The following is a 26,100-nucleotide window of genomic DNA, read 5'->3' on the forward strand; positions in this document are numbered from 1 at the left end:
TTTTTAATGTTTTTTTTTTTTCAGGTTCCTGTAAAGAATAAATTTTGTAATGCTTCCAAAATACAAAACAAATTTTGTGGTACGTTGGAACATTCTTTGGCGGGGGTGGGGGGGTCTCGAAAGTTTTCGAATGGGAGACCGTATTGTTGACTTTTTAGGGTAATGCGAGCCAAAATTTAAAGAAAAATAAATTGACAAAGAAACGGTGGATGAATAAGTTTAAAACAGGGTTAACAGGCCATTTGTTCCCAAAGTTTGACTCAGTGCAGAATTTTCTGTTTAAAAATTAACATTCGAAAATCCTTTCAACTTTGTCATTGTTCATTATTTAAGCTTCCTCCAGTCTTGACAGACTATGGATACCCACTGTAAGAATGCCTGCACATGAAATTACTGATGGCAAGAGTTGCGCAATCTCCAACCACACCTCTCCTGAGTCGACATTGTTAAATACCAGTGGCAAGTGGAGGTTCAGGACAACTGGAAATACAAGCGGAAAGCAAATACAGCGCCTAGAATTCCCAAATGATCACCCATCTGGTACTAGCCATATTAGACTTAGAAGCATGAAATTGGTGCAGTTCTGAGATAGTCATATGGGAGGAGGAGGAGGGAATCTATCACAAATGTACTATTTCAGTGGTTTATGAAATTTATTAAGTAAACCCAGTGGTTTATGAAATTTATTAATTAAACCCAACCTTTTATTATGAAGGGAAACTTTTCTCGGATGCAATGTGTTGGCGCAGAAAACAAGTTAAAACGAGGGCCGCCAGCGGAAAGTCAAGAAGGAAAAGATGTGACATACCAATAGAAGAGGATGCGTTTTAAGCTGTTTTTTTTTCTGATTAGTTTTGCTTTTTAATTTTTTCTAAATAAAAAGAAAAACCGCCACACTATTTTTATACATTTCCATCTAAAAAAATTTCCTGAATATTTTTGTTTTCTATAAGAGCTCTGCGGTCGGATTAAAGACCTTGGCAGGCTGGATCTAGCCCGTGGGCCGTATTTTGGAGACACCTATTCTATGGTGTATATTGAAACGCACAATTAACTTGTATAAAATAATAATTTAAAGCAATAATTAAGTTGGCATCATTTAAATTTCTAATGTCAATGAATTATAAACGAACTAAACATTTTTTTTAATTTTACTTTTAACTCCCACAGACATACACACACACACACACTCATATGTAATAGTATAAAATATACTAATGGCAAGTTAAAAAAAAAACAAATTTAACAACTAGATTTTATAGAAACCTAATTATTATTGCTCGTCTTATTTTTATTATTTCATTGCAAGTGCTTGTCTGAGTTCCAATCTATGGTTCCACTTTACCAAACTTTCACAAAAAAAAAACACTCAGTTAGCTACAGCCGCTCTCAACAACTGCCGCCACTCTCTATCTGTGCCTAAACGTAGATGCAGATTCTACAAACAAAGCTTCTTTCCTAGAATTACCTGCCTGTGGAACACTGTTCTACTGGCTTGCTTCCCAGCCGATTACAATATGATAGCCTTCAAGTTCAATGTAAACAAGTTTTTGTTGAACCGTCGCCTTACATAATTCAAATTCTATCCAATCTACACCATTAACGATTGCTACACTACCACCTTATATTCATTAACTCTTATCTTCGAGTGGCCTTCGGGCCATGATAAGTGGTGACTCCCTTGTATAAAAGAAAGAAAGGCCAACAAAAAGCGATGCTTTCAGTTTTCATTTTAAACACAGCATTGTTGTCATCATTTCAATCATCTAAGCAGTTTCTGTCTTTATTTAGTTTGTGCGCAATAATAATTATATTCCATCTCTTATTATTTATACATCTGATATTTTATAGAACTCCCCAAAGAAAAAAAAAAAAGAAAGAAAAAAATAACGCTAGACTTAAAAAAAAAAAAAAAAATGCTAAACAAAAATTAAAGTATAAATAATCCCGGGCAAAGCTGAGTCAAGACAGCTACATTTTTTTATTCTATATAATCATGGCACCCAAACTATTTTCGCTCTGTTGGATTTCTTTGTTAGAATGATTGAAAGTACTTTGTTATGGATGCACAAAAGAGTCAAAAGATTTGATAAAAAGTTTGTTTATCAGCTGTGTGATGATTTGACTTGAGGCTTGACATCAATGGAATACATTATAATACAAAATAAATGTGAACATCAACGACTTGTCCCTTGTTAAATTAAGTAGACAGTGTTGCTGATTTTGAAAAGATTGGCAGACTATGGATGAAGCCAGTTGATTCGTATTTGTTATTTTGAAAGAAAAACACATAACAAATAGATTTGCCCCTAAGTCTGAGTAAACAACATTTAAAAAAAAATTGTCTTCTATTTTGTTTGTAAGAAAAAAAAAAAAAAAAAATCTCTCCGAATATAAGTTATTTGATAAAACTGTAGATTTCAATGTCCATTTTACATACTTAGCTTAATATTAAGTCGTTCGGAAAATAATGACCGATTCCAGAAACAAATATTTATTCATATGAAATACGCTTATCGTGTTATTTCATTTTACCATTTAAAAAAAAAAAATAACTTGTCATCTTTGAAATGGTGATATGAAACGCCTTAAACATTTTTCTAACACTTTGGTGCGAGTTTTATTCTCATACAAGAAACGTATACGCATTCCTTTGTTTTTTCATTTTCATTATTAAGGCTTATGTTCTGTCGAGCGTAGAATAGATCCGCCAGCATTTATCTCCTTTTGCTGGCTCTTTTTCTCAGGAAATTCCTTCAAAAACGTCACTGGAAGAGACTTCTGATGCGTGTTCCCAATCTATTTAGTTGCCTTCTTCATGACCCTCATGGTGCAGTTTTCTATCTCTTTAAGTAGCGTGAGATATTTAATCTCACATAATGTAGAATTAACTGGCAGAGAAAAATTGACACAACGAATGAAAGCAAACTTACACGGTATGATAAAACCAGTTGTCTTCTAGTTTGCAAAACCATTGTGTCATTTTTGCATCTCAGCTGAGTCCGCTAGGTGATGCTTCGCAAGAAGTCTTAGTTAAATCTCTATTGAGTGGAGTTTGAATCTTCTTGGTTAAAAGGATCCATTTATTTATGATTCCGATAGAGTAAGCGGTTGGTTTTGTCAAATAGTAACTTCAATATCAACATTATTAGCTGATGTAAAGGAGAAAATATTACGTCAGGGAATGAAACCTAATTAGTTAGGTAGAATAGTCTCTCAGAGGAGAAAAGAAAGGACTCCAATCGCTCTTAAATTAATGTCCGTGCATGGAGGGAGGAGAGACGAAAAAACCGTCCATCCTCTAAGAAAAATACATGCCAACTAAAATTTTTCAGTTTTAACATCAACGCGCGCAGGGTTCAAATTAAAATCAACCAATCAAAAATTAAAACGTGACATCAAATTCTTATTAACCAATGAAAGTTTGCATTTCAAGCCATGCAATTTCTGACAGTTGCTCTATAATTTGAAAAGTTGCAGTAAAATTATTGCCTTTCTTCTTTTTAAGAATAGAATTAAATAGTGCTAGTATTATACGTTAGTATTATTTCTTTTATCTAAACGAACTTTGTTAACCTTCTCGCCATATGTGAAACCTGCATGTAACTTGGCTATTACAGTGGGGGTACCCAGCGTTGCCCGGGTGTGGAGAGGTTTTATGGTAAGGATATTGATCAACGGAGCCCTAAAAAATGTTTCAAAACCTCCTAAAACATGAAAATAGCAGCGAGTACCCATGTGAACACACAAAAAAGTATTAGCATAAAGGCACACAGGCTCGAACCTGCTACGCCAAGAGGAAAAAGAAGTGAAAAAAAGCAAACAATTTAGTCGCCGCGCCCACTGCGACATACGACGTCACTGCTGTTCAAATCAAGCTTAGTCATTGTAAGGCGTATAATGACATTGTAAAAATGTCGACGAAAAAAAGTGACCCCCTCCTTGTAAAAAACGGCCCATATGACGGTGAAAAGAATGAATGTTTTTGGCCAATTTTTGGATATTTGTCGGCTGAGAGACTGAGCTTTCAAACGATACTAATTTTGTCAGTGTTGGTCACGTGTGTCGAAAGATTTTAGCATGCATACATACATGCATACATACATACATACATACATACATACATACATACATACATACATACATACACATAAACAGACAGATGAAATTTATATAATAGATAACTTGTATTTTATCCTTTGTAGTATTATTTTTTATGCTTAAAAATATATTCCTTTCTGCATATCATTTGTCTACGGCTCTCTTTAGCTTTTAGTAAACTCCTCGTCTCTGTCTTGTCTTCATCTTGTATTTACGTGTTTCTGATACAATGTTTTCATTTCTTTTTCAGTTTTACTTTTGTCGGTGACCACTAAGCCTGTATCTAAAATATGCCGTGTCTCGAATTTTTGATTGTTGATAAAAGTTTCTACAAAACATACGCATCCCAGAGACAGTACAGCTTATATACATGAAAATCATATTTATTGAAAAAATTTTATTAAAGAGTACACGCTGATAATTTAGCATTTACAATTTCATGTAAAACATTACAAAAATAGCAATTTGTTAAAGGTTAGTTGAAAATTCGGTCAGTGTTTTCTAAAGAACTATATTAGCATCATATCAGGCGGGTTGCCCGGACCAAATTGACTCTTCCCCTCCACAAGTCTCTATCTTCCATGGCTTAAGAGGATTTTCAAGTTGTAAGCCAGTGTCTTCCTACTTTAGAGGTTCCGTGTTTAGGATCCCATAGTATTACATCGTTGACGACCTCATATATAGATATAGACATATATTATATATGTGCACTGTGTGATGCCCGCCAATCAGCAACTTGTATTCAATTAATCGTTTAAAATAGGTACAGTATTTCTTGAGTAAGCTAAAAAAAAAACTTTCGTTTGTTGATTCTGATTTTGTTATAGTTTCATTCGTAGATTTAAATTTCGTTTTACTAACAAAACAGTGAGTAAACATTTGTTGGTTGAGAGTAAATCTGGAAACGATTTCATTCTAGATATTTCGATATGGTAATTGTGACACAAACACAAGTGGCTATGGTTAGCATGCGCCCGCTGAAGGAAACAATGACATGCGAACCCAGAACCCTTTAGATATGAACGGCACACTAGTATAATGCTACATATTGAAGTTATCAGACGAGATTTGTGAGTAGATGGAAAGACCCCAAAGATTAAATAATAGGCTGACATGGTGGTGGGATGAGGAAGTTGAGTGTATCAATGAAAAGCGAAAGGCTGACACGCTTTGTCAAAAACTTTCTAGAAAATCAGAATTTTAAAGTATACCTTGAAACCAGATTCTCAAATTCAAAAGAGCTGGAAAAAAGTGTGCGTCGAGAGATAATTTTTCAACAGTGACATACAGAGGTCTTGTGATGCCCTGGTGATGTCTGGCTCCAACTGCTTGATTATATGCCCCAAAAACTAAAGTATAAGTCCTAATACTCAGAAATATTATGAGAAAGGGAGATGGTTTAAATATTATTGGATGCTTCCCCCCCTCCCAATTTGGATGTATGGGAACACTGCCTCCATCTGTATCCCACTACCTGCCAATAACGCAAAATAATGCAAATTTGGGAGTCCAAGGTGAGAGAATAAAAAAACATATTTTTGCTGAACAGAAGTCTTTTGATTTTTGAACGCCACTTCGTTCACGTGTGATTTTGTTGTCGAAAAAAAAAAAAAAAGGATTCCTGGTGTTTATGCGAAAAGTTAACGTTTTCGGAAAACAAAACAAAAAACAAACCGTCTCGTGTGTGTGCTTTCTTTTCAACTCAAAATAATTTACATGACTGAAATAGAAATTAATTGCCTGAATATATCTTTCAGTCACATAAATAATAAATATGTTTTTTCACTTTCTGGCTGAAATAGAATGTACCTATTTACTATGCCTCCCCACGGGACAGAGTTAGACACCAGGGTCGTTTTTTAACGTGGAGAAAAGGTACAAAAATAAAAATTGTCTCAGTCGTGAAGGATTTCCCCTCCACCGAAAGAGAACAAGAAGTGGAAGTGCAGTATCTGAAGAACAGATGGTATTTATTTGCTCCCCCACCGAGCAAATTAGGCACAAGGCCAGTTTTTAATGTGAGGAGTGAAGGGAGGGGGAAGGGAAAAAGGGGACCAGCTCCCGAGAGGTGGGAAATGGGAGCTGGTTAAAGGTCAGGTATGTGGGGTTGCCCCCACATCTGGTCTTTGCTTGCAGTATCTGAAGAACAGATACTACACTTTGATCTTGACCATCTTGGCTGAAATAGAATGTAACCAATATAATTTAAACTCTAGAGGCAGGAACCTAGCTTCCTCCCCCCTACACAAAATGAACTTAGAAAAATCGATTTAATTTGCATGAAAACAATTTAATAACAGCTCTAAAACTAGAGGACAGAGGACTTACCCCCTTCCCAATAGTAGCAGTTGATTTCTTTTGGAACTATTGTATAATATTTCAAAAGTGTGACTTCATGCATTCTCTTTCTAGCTGTAGATTAAATAATAGGGTAAACTTTACTGACAAACACTGTTAAGGAAAATGATCTAGGAGAAAACTCTGAAATAACATCGGCTTAGTGCGGCAAATATGGCCATACATCTGTAGCAGTAGATGTAGAGGTTTCTGTGAAGTGAGTTGAATCACCTTTTAGAGATTATTCTTAAAGTCTTTGCACATAGAATAGGTATCACAAAAAATTCCTCTGACAAGCCCAACAAGCAGCAAAATCCCACTCCTGCACTGTAGAGATCACTAGATGACGGAAGGCCTTTTACTCAAATAGTTTCTTCTCTCGAACAGCTAGACTGGAATTCCTTCCTGGATCCTTGTTTCCTTGATTGTACTGACATGCAGAAGTTCAAGTGTAATGTGAAAAGAAATCTTGCTGCTTAACTCCTTACATGGTAAAAAAAAAAAAAAAAAAATGAAGCGCTATCATCCATTTAATCCAAATCCAAATTCTCATAAGATAAATGTTTATCAACAAAGAATGCTTACTTGTAATATTCTTTGATGTGGGAAAAGTACAGAGCACTACATGGAAGTATCAAAGTTTTAGAGATATTTGAAATTTCTGAATTAGGTATGATTCTTCCAAAACTTTCTAAAAAAACTCGTAATTTTAATGTATGTCTGGAAACCCAGTTCTCCAATTTAAAAGGAAAAAAGTCTGCAATATGAATGAAGGACCCATGAAGCGCGAGTTTATAATCTATGTAAGTGAATTTTTCGTCACCAGATACATTTCTGGAAGTGTGGAAGCACAGCAGAAGAGGTTAGAAGATACACTATTTGTTATATATATATATATATATTATTGTTATATATATATATATATATATATATATATATATATATATATATATATATATATATATATATATATATATATATATATATATATATATATATATATTATTGTTATATATATATATATATATATATATATATATATAACAATTGTTATATATATATATATATATATAACAATTGTTATATATATATATATATATATATAACAATTGTTATATATATATATATATATATATATATATATAACAATTGTTATATATATATATATATATATATATATATATATATATATATATATATATATATATATATATATATATATATATATATATATATATATACAGTGATGATCATATTTATTGGCACGGTAAAATAAAAGTTAAATTTTGTCTAATAAATTCTAAAAAAGGGATTAAATTAAAGAAAATAACAAAGTATATTATGTATTTTTAACTGGCCTTTCCGATGCAGCAATCGGATTTTAGAAAAAATAAATAACAAAGGAACAACAAACATAATTGCAAAAAACCCTTGTTCAAAATTATTGGCACGATTTATTTAATAATCAATTGTATAGCCTTTGGCCTTGATTACCTTCCTCAGTCGCTTTTCATAGTTTACAACCAAGTTGTTGCACTCTTCAGTAGTAATTTTAGCCCACTCTTCCTGACAATAATCCTCCAATTGAATAAGATTCTTAGGCTTCCTTTGCATTACCCTCAATTTTAATGTTCTCCATAAATTTTCAATTGGATTAAGGTCTGGGCTTTGTGATGGCCACTCCAAAACATTAATATGATTGTCCTCAAGCCATTTCTTAGTCAGTTTAGCCGAATGCTTTGGGTCATTATCTTGCATGAACCACCAACGACGACCAAGTGAGAGCTCTTTAGCAGAGTCTTTCAGGTTTTCATCCAATATTTTAACATAATCTTCCTTTTTTATGCTACCTGTGACCTTAACAAGTCGCCCTGGTCCAGAGGCAGCAAAGGATCCCCAAAACATCAAACTGCCTCCACCGTGCTTCACTGTGGGTATGGTGTTCTTAGGCAGGAAAGCTTCGCCAGATTTTCTGTAAATATAAGACACTTTATTATGGCCAAATAACTCTATTTTCGTTTCGTCAGTCCATAGAACACGTTTCCAGAATGCAACATCTTTATCAATATGACGTTTTGCAAAGGCTAGCCTTGCTTTCAGGTGCATAGGCTTCAATAAGGGAGTCTTTCTCGGACGACATGCTTTTAAACCAGCTCTCTTCAAAACTCTACCAACTGTATGTCGAGATACATTCACTCCAGAGGTGCTCTGTTCATCAACAATCTCCCCAACAGAGATCCTTGGGTTTTGTTTTACTTGTCGAACAATTTTCCGTTCATCTCTTGGGGAAAGAATCCTTTTTCTCCCTCTACCCTCTAAACTCATAACGTGGCCTTGCGATTTGAACTTGTTTATTATGCCTCTAACAGTGGATTTGGGAAGGTTTAGCTTCTTTGAAATCTTATCATAGCCCTCCCCATTGGTATGGCATGCTACAACAAGCTTCCTGGCGTCTTCGCTGTGTTCCTTAGTTTTAACCATGGCGATTGAAAATTATAATTTAGTCACTTATAATAGTTTAAATAAATCGCTATCTAAAAATTATCTGAAAAAAATTATTCACTGAATTGGCGTTAAACAAGCATAATATGGCTATAAAAAAGTTCAGAAAGCACGTAAACCGGGAATTGATTGATATTATACTGATACTAAAAGAAAAACAAAGCCATGCCAATAATTTTGAACAAGGGTTTTTTGCAATTATGTTTGTTGTTCCTTTGTTATTTATTTTTTCTAAAATCCGATTGCTGCATCGGAAAGGCCAGTTAAAAATACATAATATACTTTGTTATTTTCTTTAATTTAATCCCTTTTTTAGAATTTATTAGACAAAATTTAACTTTTATTTTACCGTGCCAATAAATATGATCATCACTGTATATATATATATATATATATATATATATATATATATATATATATATATATAACAGTTGCCATTGTGCATATATATGTGTCTTTTATGTATACGGTTACATATTTATAAATGTGATCATCTAAAAATGTTCATTGTGGGTTCGAGTGTTTCTTTAGGTGTACGAGGGGCGTGCAATAAGTAATGCCCCTGACCCACTTCCAGTTGTCTGATCTAGCTGAAATTTTGCATGTGCAATGATTTATATCTCTACGGGTTATGTGACAAATTACAGCTCTGAACTAATTGTGATTTCTGTTTTACAGGTGTCTGAACTGAGTAAGGTGTGAAATGCAGCCTGTTGAATGTCGAGCAGTGATCCGGTTTTTATATTTGAAAGGACGCACACCACAGGAGACTTTTGATGAAATGAAAGAAACTTATGGTGATAATGCCCCATCATATGACCTACCTTGTAAAACGCTGGCATCGTGAATTCAAACATGGCCGGAAGTCTGTGGAAACAGCTCCCAGACCTGGTCACCCCTCTTCTGCCATTGATGAGGCATCTGTCTGTCAATTCAGGCTGCTATTTTGGAAGATCGGCGCATTACTATTCGCCAAATAGCCCAAGATGTCAAGATTAGTACAGGGTCTGTGGAAACTATCATTCATGACCATTTGCATATGCATAAGGTGTCTGCCAGATGGATTCCCAGGTTGCTCACACCATTATAGAAGCGAGAACGCGTCGAATGCTCGAGGATGAATTTGGAGATGTGCCAAGAAGATGAGTCAAAGTTTTTCAAAAGACTGATTACACAGGATGAAACCTGGGTCCATCACTATGATCCAGAGACCAAAGTCCAGTTAATACAGTGGAAGCACTTGGACTCACCACCTCCAAAGAAGGCAAGGGTGCAGCCCTCCGCTGGCAAGGTCATGCTCACAGTCTTCTGGGACCAGGACGTAGTAGTGATGACAGATTTCCTGGCAAAGGGTACTACAATTACAGGAGCCTATTATGCTTCACTTTTGAGGAAATTAAGGGAAGCTATCAAAATCAAGAGGCGGGGCAAGATCAGCAAAGGTACCCTCTTCCTGCAAGACAACGCTCCGGTCCACAACTCGCATGTCACCAGATCAGAAGCACGGGCGTGTGGTTATGAAATCCTTCCCCATCCTCCCTACTCTCCTGACCTTGCAACCTCTGACTTTCAATCTTCCCAGCCATGAAGTTGTTTTTGAAAGGAAAGAGTTTCCCAGATGATGCAGCCTTGATTTCTGAAGTCACGTCGTGGTTGGAGGACCAACCTGGGGTGTTCTATAAAAACGGTCTCCAGAGCTACATCAAACGATGGGAGAAATACATAACTCTGGGTGGTTCCTATGTAGAGGAAGATTAATAACTGTGCCAAGTTTCGTTGCTCTACTGTTATGGGAAGTGGGTCAGTGCATTACTTATTGCACGCCCCTCGTATGGTTGTGTGAATGTGTTTAGACATTCAGTAAATGTCCAACAATGAGACAATTAATGAACATCAGACAGCTCTTTATGATTGATGAATACCCATTTATAGGGTATTCATCAACAGACGGAAACACATACCTTCTTCATCTCTAGACGTTTCCTCCAATCTCGTTTTCATGGTTCTGACATCTTGCCACACTTCAGGTTTCTTCCTTTCATATTGAAAAACATCAAAACACGAACTATCTCTTTTATGGATAAACATTTATTTTATGCCTTGGATTTTTCGATGGCTATCTCTTGTTAATCTTATGTCCCCCGGCTCTTGAACGTGGAGACAATCTCTTTTGATTCTGCCACAAGCAAGGCTCCACTCTCAACTAAAAACTATGTGTACATCTAAACCTGTCTCTTTCTTATTAGTCACCACCCACATCATTAAATAATTAAAATCACCTGATGCAAATTGTACGTATTTTGTTTATTGAAAAATCAGGTGTCTACTAAAATTCCTACCTGACATATTCTGTTTTGTAAAATCCCTTTCTATTTAAACATTTTTTTTGAATATTTTCCTCTACATAATATTTAACAATATTAATAATAATAATAATCGTTCAGGATTATCTGGCGTTGCCTCGGCACACTAATATAATGCTACATGTTGAAGGTATCAAACGAGATTTGTGAGTAGGTGAAAAGACCCCCAAGGGAATGGGGTGACATGGTGGTGGAATGAGGAAGTTGAGTGTATCAAAGAAAACTAAAGTATAAGTCCTAATACTAAGAAATATTATAAGAAAGGGAGATAGTTTAAATAGGATTGGATGCAGCCCCCCCTCCCAATTCGGATGCCGCCCCCCTCCCAATTTGAATGTATGGGAACACTGCCTCCATCTGTATGCCACTACCTGCCAATAACGCTTTTCATTATTAAATAAACATCGATCCTGGAATAAATGTTGATGATTATTCGGTATGTTGCTGATCAAATTATGAGGGTCGTTCCAAAAGTGAAACCTCCTATTTTTTTTTTTAAACTCAAAAAGTTAAAGAGCTACAAAGACAGGAGTAGTGCAATTAAAACGAGCCATTTTTTTATGCTCCAGAATTTATTTTTCTTTATAGTTAGTACCATTCTCAATGCACTTTTGTCAGGAATTCCATGATGCATCTCTGCTTCTGATACACGTCCATGACAGGGGTTGCTTTCTTAGACTCTCACATGCAACAGAGAGATGAAACTTTCAGCTCATGAATGCATAAGTTTAGTCATCATAACAATGCAATTTGCAATCTCCTCTGATAAAAAAAAAGAATAGGAAGCATTACTTTTGGAACGCCTGTCGTACTTTCTCATGGAAGCCAAAAGAATGGGACTGGCAATTTTCTCCATCTGATGCGCTGCAGCTAGGCCCGTGTAGTTTTGATGTTGCCACATTCATCACGTTTGTAGCAATAAAAAAGTATGAATACATGTTTTATCCTGCCACTCTCGCATATGATGGCATAGCTACATTCTGTAAAATTATTAACAGCGATCTGAACCCTCTCGATATGGTGTAGATACATGCTGTTTCACTTTATTGAACTCTTCACGAGGTTAGATACAAGATTGGGTATAAAAGCTAATGCACTAACATCAGCACGCTCTAGTCTATAAATAAAATGCTTCATCAGCCCATTGGTATTCCCTGGTAAGAGCGCCTTAGGCGATTACCATAAACAAACACCCCTTCAAAGGGAACACAAAGTCTAGGAAAACTGTAGCTGAACAGGATCATGCCTCAAACCGACATAGATATTCCTGACTAATCTGACAAGCAGCAAAATCCCACCCCTACACTATAGAGATCCCAAAATGCCGGAAAGCCTTCTACTCATATAGCTTCTTCACTTGAACTGCCAAACTTTGAAATTCCATTCTAGGTCCTTGCTTCCCTGACTATCAATATGCAGAAGTTCAAGGGTAACGTGAATAGGCATTTTGTTGCCCAACTCCCTACATAGTATTCCCATAAATTTCGCCCCAAATAGTAGCCCCTTACGTTAAAGTGGCACTGTGCCTTGTTTGGGGGTGAATAAACAGTATGGTAGTTGAATTTCAACAGATGCTGCACCGATATTAGCTGCATGCCCTTTTCTCTGCCCTGCAACCTCTTTCCCACAGAAGAGACGTTGCGAGCCTGTCTCTGCTTTATTGTTATTTTCATGGCATATGCTCGCTCAGCTGAGCTTCAATCTATGGTAACCTCTCGCCAAACTTTCACGAAAAACACTCGTCTAGCTGAAACCTCTATCAATAATTTCCCACACTCTTAATCTGTGCCTAAACCTAAATGCAGATTCCACGAACAAAGCTTCTTTCTTAGAACTGCACGCTTGTGGAACTCTCTTCCGATTGCCTGCTCTCCAGCTGACTACAATCTGATTGTCTTCAAGTCCAACGTAAACAAGTTCTTGATGAGCCATCTCCCTAAGTAATCCAATTTACAAACTTCCCACTACTTATGTTTACTACGCTATAATCACATTGAATAATATATACCCATTAACCCTTATCCTCGAGTGGCCTCCGGGCCTTGATAAGTGGTGATTTCTATGTAAAAAAAAAAAAAAAAAAAAATCTCCTACTCGTAGCACTGGCAGGTTGAAGCACCTTCTGTGACACAACAAAAAGGAAATACCAAAACGAGATAAGTATAAACATATGAACAATGTATTTGAAAAGGTTATATTGAATTCTTCATTTATTTGGAAACAAAATATGACTAGAAAAATCACTCTGCTCTGATTGGTGTCCCACATTGATTGGAGAGTTGGGAGAGAAAGCACTAATCAAATTATAGCGAAAGATTGACCATAACATTTTCATCTATGCTTACGAAAGAACTTGCAAATTACAAATAATTTATCATCAGGGACTGAAACTCGCAGAGGTGGGTGGGCTTCATCACATCAATAATGAAGAGTCCATAGATAGAACCAAACATTGAGAAAAACATACGTTACAAAAATATTATCATCTCTATCAAACCATGTTTATCACTGTGTTTTTGATATTTAATATCAAGTATTACATACAATATGAACCTGGAGAGAGATGGACGCCACCAGGCTATTCTTACTTGCAATAATGCAGCGCCACCATGAGGATTAAGGAACATGTCACGTCTATAGAGTATAATCACGTTGACACACTGCTTTCCGTCAGATAATCGAAGTTAAGCAACGTTGAGCCTGGTCAGTACTAAAATGAATGATCATTTGGGAATTCCAGGTGTTTCATGTGCTCTCCGCTTATCTTGGCATTGTTTCCAGTTAGTCTTGGGCCTCTCTTTGCCACTGGATCTAGAAGTGCTAATTCAGGAGAGGTTTGGTTGGGGATTGCACAGCAATTGTCTCTCAATTACACATGCAGCTACCCTTACAGGCGTGTCCATTGTCTCTTGAGACTGAATAGAGGTACTGATTTAATACACAATACAAAACACTCTTTGAACAAAAGTTAGATATCATTAAGCCATTCAGTCTGCATAACAGGGACCATAATGAAGTATGTAAATATCTCCACTGGATTCTTTGTAAAACAGTGAATATCGAATGCAGCAGCAAGTCCTGGGAACATGTTTACTAGAACGAACAGTTGGAAATAAGTCATGCCCCATTCACTATTACTATGCAATCCCTACAGCCATATGCCTTGTAAATGACATAGTGGTATGGAAAAAGAATAAGAAAGAAACAACCTTAGTAGAAGTTAGTGTTCCAATGATGCTGAGTTAAACAGAACTGAGAGGGAAAAGATAACAAAATACCAAGGTCTTATGAATGACATGAAAAGAAAACTGGAATCGTAGGAAGATCTCTATCATTTCAGTAATTATAAAAGCATGAGAAAGAATTTCAAGGAATTTCAAAAGCTACCTGGCAAATATACCCGATGAACCAAGTGCAAAAGAAATCCAAACAATTGCACATAAAGGGACGGTCAGAATCTTTAAAAAAAATCTCTCGGTTGGAATATCTGAGTTAGTGGGTGAATGTTTGACATCCGGTAGGATGACTCATCTTCAGCTTGAACAAACTAATTAAAAAAAAAGATGTCAACCAAGAAAAAACACCACAATAAAAATAAACTATAACTTAATATAAATTAAGTGGTCAATTAGCGGAGGGGGGGGAGGAGAATTAGTGTTCTTTATTGCTTTACTAACTCAACGTTTGAGGGGAGAATGTTGATTGAATTCTTGAATTTCTATATATTACATATAGAAATTTAAATGTTAGCCTCTATTGATTTCTGTGAGTTAACTCCAAAGTAAAATGACATTAAAAGAGTCGATTGCTCTTAAAAGAAACGGTTAGAATTTTAAAAAAAGAAGATTTCTCGGTTGGAATCCTTGAAATAGTGAGTGAATATCCAGCAAAAATAAAAATCATAAAAAAAAACAAAAAACAAACAAACAAAAAAACAAACAAATAGTAATCTATCATCTCAAAAAAACTCAATGTAACCAATCAGGTTTTATACTTGATTTGCCAAAATTCTCAAGAACGAAACAAATCCAATTACATCTCAGAATGAACTTCCAAACATGAAAGACAATAAATACACGGATTTAAAATTCCTTGGCCATTTGGCTAGGATCAAAGTGTAAGTATCGGTTCTGGTACTACAAGTCATCTTTTCTGTCCTCAGATAGTGAAGAAGAAATCTTTCTAGAGTGAGAAAATTATTTTTATTTTTGTCCCAATCCAGAGTGTCTCTTTTTGAGGAACTGGACTGTCCAAAAGCGTGACATGGTGTCAAACTCTGCCATTGTGGAGAGGCAAAGTAAATAGACACCAATAGATGGATCTAAGAAGTGCTAACATCCGTGGTAGAAAAGAATATGCAGACACACTGCCAAGAACTACATCAATTTACACTGGGATAACAGCCATTCTTTTGATACTGAATAGCAGGTCAAGAAAATCCATAGCCTGTACAAATAAAATATGAACAATCCACTAATTATTAAACTTTGCAACAGAATCGATAATGTCTGCAATATGAAAACAATCATCTTCTGTTGGATACCAAGCTATATTGGCAATCATGAACCAAGACAAAAAGGTAATGCTGCTATAAAATTTTTTTGACTCCTAATGGGAGTATGAGACCAGTGAATTCGCCAATCATTTTTATAACCACCGGCTGTGCTAACGAACCAATGAAAATCTTCGAAAGTTACTATAAAAATTGTCGAATTTTGGATTCAATCAGTTTGCTGCTAACTACGTCATGGACCACATTTGATTCTTGGCCGCCATCTTGGTTACTGCCAATTACACTCATGAACTGATCTGAACTATGCGGCCATCTTTGTTCAACATAATGTCTCAACACTTAACAGCTGCTAAAAATTGCTACACAGCATCTATATATATGAATCTAATGCTTATAATAACATTCATAACATGTTGTTTTTTTTTTTTTTACACGGTGGTCACCATTTATCAAGGCCCGGAAGCCACTCAGGGATAAGGGTTATTGCAAGTATAGTACGTTAGTGTGGAGATTTAATGAAGTGTTTACTTAAGGGGGCGGTTCATTAGGAATTTGTTAACGTTGGACTTGAAGACATTCAGGTTGTAGTCAGGTGGGAAGCAGGCACACGGAACAGAGTTCCACAGGCGTGCAGTTCTAAGAAAGAAGCTTTGTTCATGGAATCTACGTTTTGATTTAGGCACAGATAAAGAGTGGGGAAAATATTTCACAGTGGTTTCAGCTAGATGGGTGTTTTTCGTGAAAGATTGGCGAGGGGGGGGCCAGAGATTGGAGCTCAGACAAGCACCTGCCATGGAAATAACGATAAAACAAGGATAGGCTCGCAATGTCTCTTCTGTGGGAGAGAGGTTGTAGGGTATAGAAAAGGGCATCACCCACTAAGCCACGAAGTCTATTTTGTACTCTGTCAAGGCAGGATAGGCTGTTTTTAATAGCTCCTGCCCAGATATGGCAGCAGTATTCCATCCTTGGACGTACTTGGCTTTTATATAGATAGAGAATTGCATCAGTAGTGAGATATCTTCTGGAGCGGTAGAAGGATCCCACCATCTTTCCAGCGACCTTGGCAACAGACTTGATGTACATGTTCCATTTCAGATCAGGAGTAAAGGACAAACCCAAAAGCTTGTCAAAACATGGGGCTTCTCCTAGACGAGAGCCATCCATTTTAATTGATGCCAAATGGGGATCAGAGCGTTGATGATGTAAAAATAGGAGTTTGGTTTTAGATGCAATTAAAGGTAACCAGCCACATCTTCCCCCACTGAACCACGCGCTCGAGTTATGGTGCTTTACCCTATTATGTCACTACATGGACTCTTCCCAACAGTATGAATAGACAGGGCCACTATGACCAATGCAAAAGCAGTCTCTGACAACCCATCACTTCTGTACTTTGCGTAAATAGGTAATTTTGTTAACTACCTCCTTGTTGTCTTATTTCTCATTGGCTCCTTGAGGCCATAACAATTATGAATTCGAAATGAAGAATTTCATTCAACCTACACCTGGAGTATGGAATTGGCCTAATGGATATCATTGCAGACACTGGAATCGGTTATGTAGAGTTTAAATCCATACCAGATCCCCTGTATGCAATTGTGCCCTGGATCCTACATTCACAACAAGAACTTGACTTTTTATCACAACAGTAAGCAACTTTCCATTCTTCTCTGTGTGCCTAATGTAAAACTGAATTTCTATTAACAGAATTTCTTTCAAACAACATTCCATCACATTTCCAACACATTACCACCGAACTTCTTCCCTGCAGCTTGCCACATGGTCGTCTTCAAATTTCAAAGAAATAAAAGTCCATGAACCAGAGATATTAAAACAGTTTTAGCAATAGAGTCAATCTGGACAATCAAAGAGTAGTATCTGACAATTACATTCCTAACAAGTGTTATAGTGATTTACCCTATCGTATCACTACATGGACTCTTCCCGATAATATGAATAGATGGAGTTGCTATGACCAATACAAACGCAATCTCTGACAACCGTCAGTTCTGTACTTTATGTAAATAGATACTCTTGTTAATTCTACCTTCTTATTGCCTTATTTCTTTTTGTCTCTTTAAGGAAGGCCACAACAACAAGTAAATACAAAACTCTTTGGAATACTTTACTGAGAATAAACTGAAAAAAACCCAAACAAACAAACAAACAAAAAATCCAGCTAATGTTCAGAGAGAACTACTAGAATTACCAAACGAAAATCTTTCCCCACTTCACACATATGTAAAAATAGATCCTTAATTCTACCTGTTTAAATTTATGTACGTATGTATGCTTGTATGTCTGCCTAAAACTTTTGACACAGGCGACTGATTTTCACGAGATCGGTATCATTTTGAAGTTCGACCTTTCGGACGACAAATATCGAAAAATTGGCCCAAAATATTAATTTCTTCACCCACAACTGGGCACTTTGCTACAGGGAGGGGTCGCTTTTTTCGCCGATATTTTCGAAAGTTATCGCCTCTTTTCAATTGTCTAGCCTTAATTTAAACTTATGTCACTTCCGGTTTGGCGATAGGCGCAACAGCTAACGTGTCACGGTTTGTTTTCACTTTCTTTTCCTCCTTTGTGGTACGGATTCAAGCCTGTCTGCCTACTACCACTATTGTTTTTTGCTCAACCAACACCCTTACACACACCTCCACTTTCTTTTTCACCTTCGCATCACGGGTTCGAGTCAGCCTGCCTACTACAACTTTTTTGCTCAACACACACCTCCAAACACCTGGGCAACACCGGGCATCCAGGTTAGTTCATACTAAAAGACATATTGGTGAAATGTGCTGATTTCAGGGAAATCTGTTATCAGCTCCATGACTTGAAATACTATTTTGAGTGGGTCAATCTGAATGGCATTTTGGATTCTTGAAGGAAGAAAGTATAGAGAAAAATATACCCTCATCACTGCTTTCTACAAACTGTTCTACAAAGAATGCTAAGAAAATCAAATCTTTCTACCGCATAGAATCATTATCATCTCCACTAATGTCTTCAGTTGAATTTATCATTATGTTTATTTTTAAGAAAATTATTTATTTATTTTTTTTTTTACAAAGGAGGCACCACTTATCAAGGCCCGGAGACCATTCGAGGATAAGGGTTAATGAGTGTGCGGTAGTCAATGGCACAATATCATAGTAACAGTTAGTTGTGGAAATTTGGTAAATTGGATTACTTAAGGGACAATTCATCAAGAACTTGTTTACATTGGATTTGAAATCAGCTGTATTGTAGTCATATACATATTGTAGTCAGCAGGAAAGCAGGAAAACGGAACAAAGTTCCACAGTCATGCAGTTCTAAGAAAGAAGCTTTGTTCATAGAATCCCTGTTTAGGTTTAGGCACAGATAAAGAGCGGGGGAAATTATTGATGGTGGTTTCAGCTAGAAGAGTGTTTTTCATCAAAGTTTGGCCAGGGGGCACCATAGATTGGAGCTCAGACGAGCACTTGCCATAAAAATAACGATAAAGCAGGGACAGGATCGCTACGTCTCTTCTGTGGGAATGAGATTACAGGGAAGAGAAAAGGGCATCCCACACTAGGCTACAAAGTCTATTTTGAACTCTGTCAAGACAGGATAAGGTATTTCTAACAGCTCCTGTCCAAATGTGGCAACAGTACTCCATACTTAGCTCTTATACAGGTAGAGAATTGCATCAGCAGTGAGATATCTACTGGAGCGGTAGAACGATCCCACCATTTTCCAGTAGCCTTTGCAATGGATTTGATGTACGTGTTCCATCTCAGATCAGGAGTAAAGATCAGACCTAGAAGCTTGTCAAAGCATAAAGCCTCCCCAAGACAAGAGCCATTCATTTCCATTGATGCCAGACGAGCATCAGAGCATTGATGATGGAAAGATAGAAGCTTGGTTTTAGATGTCTTGAAATTAACCAGCCAACTCTTTCCCCATTGCATCACATGATCAACATCAGAGGAGAGAGAATGAGAAAGAACTTGATCGTTTACTGCCTTTGAACTGTTGCCATAGATGGCAGTGTCGTCAGCAAAAATGTCTACAAATGATCTTAGGATGTGATTTGAAAGATCATTTATGTAGATCAGGAAGAGAGTTGGGCCCAGAATATAGCTCTGAGGGACTCCAGCATTAATATTGTGAGCTTCTGATTTCGGCTCATTAACCACCACTCTTATGAACATACCAGAGAGAAATGATTTAATAATCGAAAAGACATTTCTAGCTGTACTCTAGCTAGAAATTTTGTGGAGTAGACTTTTATGCCATACCCTATCAAAGGTCTTTGATATGTCAAGGGCAATTGCCCTAATAAGGAAGCCTCCATCGAGAGATTTGCTAATCCTATGATATAACTATTAGCACATTTGCTGTAGATCTACCAGAATGGGATCTGTATTGCATATCAGAGGGGAGGTTATTTTTGCTGAGGTGGTTCACTACTTCTCTATTTAACTGTTATGGCTTGCAATAACCCACAAAGAAAACAGAACAATGGAATAGAGTTTTAAACAATGTATTACTGGAACAACAACGTAAAAAGGTTACAACTGAAAAGAGTAGTAAACGTCACCAATCAGATGAGGGTCGCTCTGGTGTTTAATCCACACCTGGGATCAAAAAGTCTATGGTTTATATAATGGATAGAACAGTCCATTTGGAGGGTGATTCCCCCACAACATTAACACAGATTCTAGCAACTTACTTATGATGCAGAGGAGACTGATTGGTCTGTATTGAGAGATAGATGAACAATCACCTGAATTTTTAAATATGGGGCATACTGATGAGGTTTTCCAGGGTGTTGGGAAGCAATTCTCCTTAAGACAACGATTAAATAGTTTTTTTTAAGTATGGGAGCTAGTTCTGGTTGAAGCTTTTTGAGCACTTTAATAGGAATGTCGTCAGGACCAGTTGCTTTACTGTTATTTGACTTTTAATTGAAGATTTCTAGTGTTCACGTCCATTTAAAAAAATAACTTCAAATTAAGAAGGCAAAAAGAAACTCTGCAGCAACAAATGAGCTTAAAATCAACTTAAATTATCCACCTTTTAGGCATCAAAGCATCTCTAATCGTTGTTGTTCCAGGTTATACAACATAACATTTAGTCCATATGCCTCAACTTTATCTTAGTGATCGTCAGGAGCTCATTAATCTCCAATTTCTGGTTTATCCAATCGAGAAATCGGCCGCAGATTGAAATGTGATGAGAAAATGGTACGAATGACTTTACAAAAGCACCAAAACACTGGTAGTGTTCGTGATGCCCCTAAATCTGGTCGTCATAGAGTTACTTCTTACAGGGAAGGCAATGCTATCAAGATCCACAGCCTCAGAAACAGATTTGAAACAGCTCATCAAATCCAAGAACAGTTTAATCTTGTTAAATAGTGCTCTCTTTCTACAGTTAAGAACAGATTGAAGGAATTTAATTTGTGAGGCTGTGTTGCAAGATACAAGCCAATGATTTCTGTAAAGAACAGAAAGCGCCGTCTGGACTTCATCAGATGCAATGAAGATCACGGCTCTTTATATTGGTCAAAAGTGATTTTTAGCAACGAAAGCAAGTTCAATAGGCTAGACAGTGATGGTAGTCAGTACGTCCATTGAAGGATGAAGAATTTAATCTTTGGTGCACAGTTTCAATGCTGCAAGGTGGTGGATGGTCAGTTTTGGTGTGGGGCGTTATTAGTGCCAATGGTTCAGGGCCTATAGTTCGTTTGCAAAATTGAATTTGCCCAAGTACATTAAGATGTTGACTGAACATTTTCTTCCCTACTTTGGCTGGAATTTGGATAATAATCCCATCTTCATGCAGGATAATGCTCCCATTCACACAGCTGACAATACCAAGAGATTCCTCGAAGAGCATGATATTCCATGTTTGGATTGTCCTGCACAATCTCCAGACCTCAATTTTATCGAAAACGTATGCTATTACATCAAGCACAGTTATGCAATGATAAAATTTCAAATCTGGAAGAACTTTGGACAAAAATTAAAGAGAAGTGGGGTGCACTTTCACCGGAGTATTGCTGCAGACTAATTCAAGGAATGTCCAAAAGATTGCAGGCTGTCAAATTTCAGAAGGGCTCTGCTACTAAATATTAACTAGTTCATTGTGTTTCTGTTGTATTTGTGTTGCATTAATGTCCTAAAGTTACATTTAAATAACAATTTTCCATTGTGCGGACTTTCTTTTTGCCTCCTCAATTTAAAGTTATTTTTTTAAATATGACATGAACACTAGGATATTTCAATTAATAGTCAAATATGAACCTGAAAAAATTATAGGGGAATAAAAGGCAAATCAAATGAGGGATAGGTTGTTTAAACAGTTACATTCAATTCAGCTTAAAATTGTAGCTTTTGAAAAAATGACAAGTGCAGATTTTCTTTTTGCACCACTATATATATATATATATATATATATATATATATATATATATATATATATATATATATATATATATATATTTCCTCGATGCAAGTATTTTATAAATTTTAATTGGAATTTGTATGTTTAAGAAGATAATACAATGCAGAATTATTTTCAAATATAAATATTTGTTTATCAACTAAGTTTCGACAATATTATGTCATCTTCATGCATAGAAATATTCCCTGTTTATTATTTTTCTTTTTCCTTCCTTGTGCCATAGTGTCACTAGAAAAGTAAATCCATATGACGCAACAGTGATTTTTTTCCAAATATTATAATCAGGATCGCGGTGGCTCATGTGAAATAAATTAGAGATTAGCTTCTTAAACCTATAAATTCCAATTGAAAATTACAAAAAAAAAAAAAAAAAAAAAAAAAAAAAAACTTTAATTCGTTTCACACGAGCTTAGGTGACCACAAAGGAAAAATGAGTGGGGACATCATAGAGAGATGTGTACCGAACAGGATTCTATGATGGTATGGCCACATTGAAAGAATGGATGAGAGTTTTGTAGGGAAACTAGATGTAGAACAGTTGAGGTATCAGGTTTAGTTTACGGGGAAAGGGCAAAAAAAAAAATATGGAAGAAAGTGATAAAAATGGACTTGAGAGAAAGAGGGATAAATAAAGACCTGGTCAGAGATAGATTAGTTTGAAAGTTTATTTCTAAAAGCCATCCAACACATCCCAGTAGACAATGCACATTACACTGAATATGATGGTGTTGATGATGATGATATGTCTACTTTAATTTGTTTATTCAATTTAATTTCTTTCTATTGTGTTGTATTAGCGAACAGTTAAATATATTAAGCTTCCTATATAATTAGCCGGAAGAAAACAATTTGTGCAGTAGTAATTACATTTCATATAGACTTCAAAGTTAAAATCAGGATCGAAATGGATCTCCACTTAACCTGATTTATGTGTTTTCCATTAACGATCTATTTTCTATCAATGTAATATTTAAGTACTAAGATATTTTTGGAGTGAGTTAACACGCTGCAAACTCCCACAATAATGGAACCTAAAATTGATACGAGAAAACCCGTTTACTTACACGTCGTTATAAAGCATAGCCAAACTATTTCTTGCATTGATAAGAAATGCATTGTTACGACCAGGGTGATCGACATCATGGATGATGGCTGAGATGAGGCAGGACAGTTCATCCATTTGGTCAAAAACAGCCTGCAACAAAAAGAAACAGATTACTTTGGATCAAGAAAAATAGCAAAATATTAAAATAAAAAGCATATTAAAATGTCCATGTATATATATTGTATGTAATATTTGCACAAAATTTTGGCTTCCTCTACTATTGCAAGGAAAGTGCTACTGTGTTTTTCTACTGTGCTAGAAAACTTCTCACACCTGCCAGTATCCTATATCTCTACAAAGCCATCTTTCACCCAAGTATGGAGTATTGTTGTCACATCTGGGATAATGCATCAGCTACTAGTCTCTCTCTTTCTCTCTTGGGTAGGGTGCAAAAAAGAATCTCTACCCTAATAAGTCACACACTGTCTACCAGGTTCCAGCCTCTATCCCACCACCACAATGTTACATCTGTGTGTTTGTTTTACAATCCCACAGGAGTAATTCCACTAACGAAATTACTGCACCTGTACTCCTTCAATGTAAATATCCTCGACTCATCCGACTAGCAGCAAAATTCCATCACATCACTGTAGATGTCCCCAGCTGCCAGAAAACTTTCTACTCAAATAGCTTGTTTACTCGGGCTGTTTGCTTTGTTCCCTTTCTAAGATGCAGAAATTTCAATATAATGTGAACAAATATCTTGCTGTTATGTTGTGGTGGAGTACCTGTGTTACCTACGAATGATCTGATTTATATATAATAAATACCGGAAAACAAAGCCGTAAGGCAGGAGTCGATATCCGGTGGACCAACCAAGATTCTTCATTGGCTAGACGAACAACCATCACTGTTGCATGATCTTGTCAATACATTTTGTTCCCGTGTTCTGTTTTCCTTATGACCTTTTAAACAGGGTTATAGCAATAACTCCCCGATTGAGTATGGCTTCTATAAATAAGACCTTTAATCACAGTAGTCCCTTACGTCTCAATGGAAATGTGCTTTGTTTGAGGAAAACAAAACTTTTTCAGAATCTTCTCTTTAAAAAAAATATCTACATATACACTTTCCAAAAACAAATCCATCATTTTTTTGTCATGAATTACTTTACTACTACATATTAATTGATCCATTTATTGAAATGAGAATAAGCAGAAAAACATATGGCAATTTTGTTTATATAGTCTGAATATGCTTATACGTATTTAGTCATAGAATACTTAAAATTGTTTCGTTAATGCTTGGCAATTATGAAAGCATAAGCAATGTAGTTAAAAAAAATGAAGATTAAATCAGATTTATTGGGGGGGGGGTGAAAGCAAAGTGCAACAAGTCACATAAATGGACAGTTAGAAAATATGTACATTTCAACTGCGTCTGAATATGACAACCTCAATCCTGGATACAATAAACATAATTACAAACTCTTGCAGATTGTTTCGCAAAGACAAAGAATACTACACTTCTTCCAATGAGACAGAAGCAACTATGATACATCATCTGTTGTGTTAGAATATTTCCTGATTTTCTTTAAATATTACCTTTAAGTTATTTTTTATAGCAACTAGCAAAAATAGGTTCCCTTTGATCCCATAATTGTCTTAACACACACACACACACACACACACACACACACACACACACACACACACACACACACACACACACACACACATATGAAAAATCATGTACACATCTCAAGAGCAATAGGAGCCTTCTATCATGTTCGGAAGTGACACAATGTTCAGATCAGAGATGCGCTGCTGTACAGCTCATGTTCTATTCCAATCCAAGTTATGGCAACAAGACCCTTGTTAGCACTTTCAAAATGTAAATCCAGATGATTCAACACTTGAGGGCACAGCTCAACGAAGTTTCCAGCCACGGTTATGATTATTGGTGTGGTTTCAAGTGAGAGTGACATCACGCCACTTCATATCTTCAAAGTTGGCTTGAAAGTCAACACCAAAGTGTACCTGGATGTACTGAAGAGTGTGGTGATCCCCTGGCGCAATCAGGTGGCCTCTGGCAGACCCTGGGTGTGGCAGCAGGGCTTGGCACCAGCTCACAAGTCCAAAGAGACCCAGGCTTGGTTTCAGGAGGAGTGTTATGACTTTGTACCCTTCTCTCATTAGCTTCTCTCCTTCGTTAGCCTGCTGGACTACTTCGTTTGGTTATACGTCAAGAACATCACCAACATGACTTCCTCAACAGCAAAGCCATCCGCCGAGTATTTGCCAAGCTCCCGCTGACACTTGTGGAAAAGGCATGCTCCCAGTTCTGGATCTGTATCAAGGCAGTGATTGAGGCTGAAGGCGGCTACATTGAATAGATGTTAGCTCTACTACATAATCAAGTTATCTGAATTGATTTTTTTCAATAAAAGTTTTAAAATAAAGCTGTAGTGTTGTTTTTTAGGGCGACAAATTTATCGTTCCACCCTGTACATGAAATAGACTAATTGAATTGCCAGTGAAGAATCTGATGACGCAAATCATCCAGATGATCGCAACGCATTCATGGATTATATTGACACCAACATAGGCTCAGAAGCATTCTAAGCACAATAAAACTTTGTTGGACTTTTTTTTCTTTTTTTTTTACCTTTAATAAACATTAATATGCTTAAAGGTAATAATAATATATTTCATTGTCACTGTTCTTACAATAATCATCGTTACATCATAACTACCCTAATTACTGAAATGAACATGACATAATGAGATAGCGTA

The 26,100-nt window shown here is 36.3% G+C and overlaps 1 protein-coding gene across 8 annotated transcripts in view; it reads right to left on the bottom strand.

The window, feature by feature from the left end:
- The window catches only part of LOC145292090 (high affinity cAMP-specific and IBMX-insensitive 3',5'-cyclic phosphodiesterase 8B-like), a 973,128-nt gene that overhangs the window by 44,809 nt on the left and 902,219 nt on the right, over positions 1-26,100 (bottom strand). For all 8 annotated transcript variants that reach the window (XM_080138173.1, XM_080138174.1, XM_080138172.1 and 5 more), the window contains one exon: positions 23,325-23,455. In XM_080138173.1, the coding sequence (XP_079994299.1) occupies positions 23,325-23,455 (131 nt within the window). The remainder of the gene's footprint in view (positions 1-23,324; positions 23,456-26,100) is intronic.

The sequence above is a fragment of the Euprymna scolopes genome, chromosome 13 (assembly GCF_053919585.1).
Source record: "Euprymna scolopes isolate OS-2025 chromosome 13, ASM5391958v1, whole genome shotgun sequence".
Taxonomy (NCBI): domain Eukaryota; kingdom Metazoa; phylum Mollusca; class Cephalopoda; order Sepiida; family Sepiolidae; genus Euprymna; species Euprymna scolopes.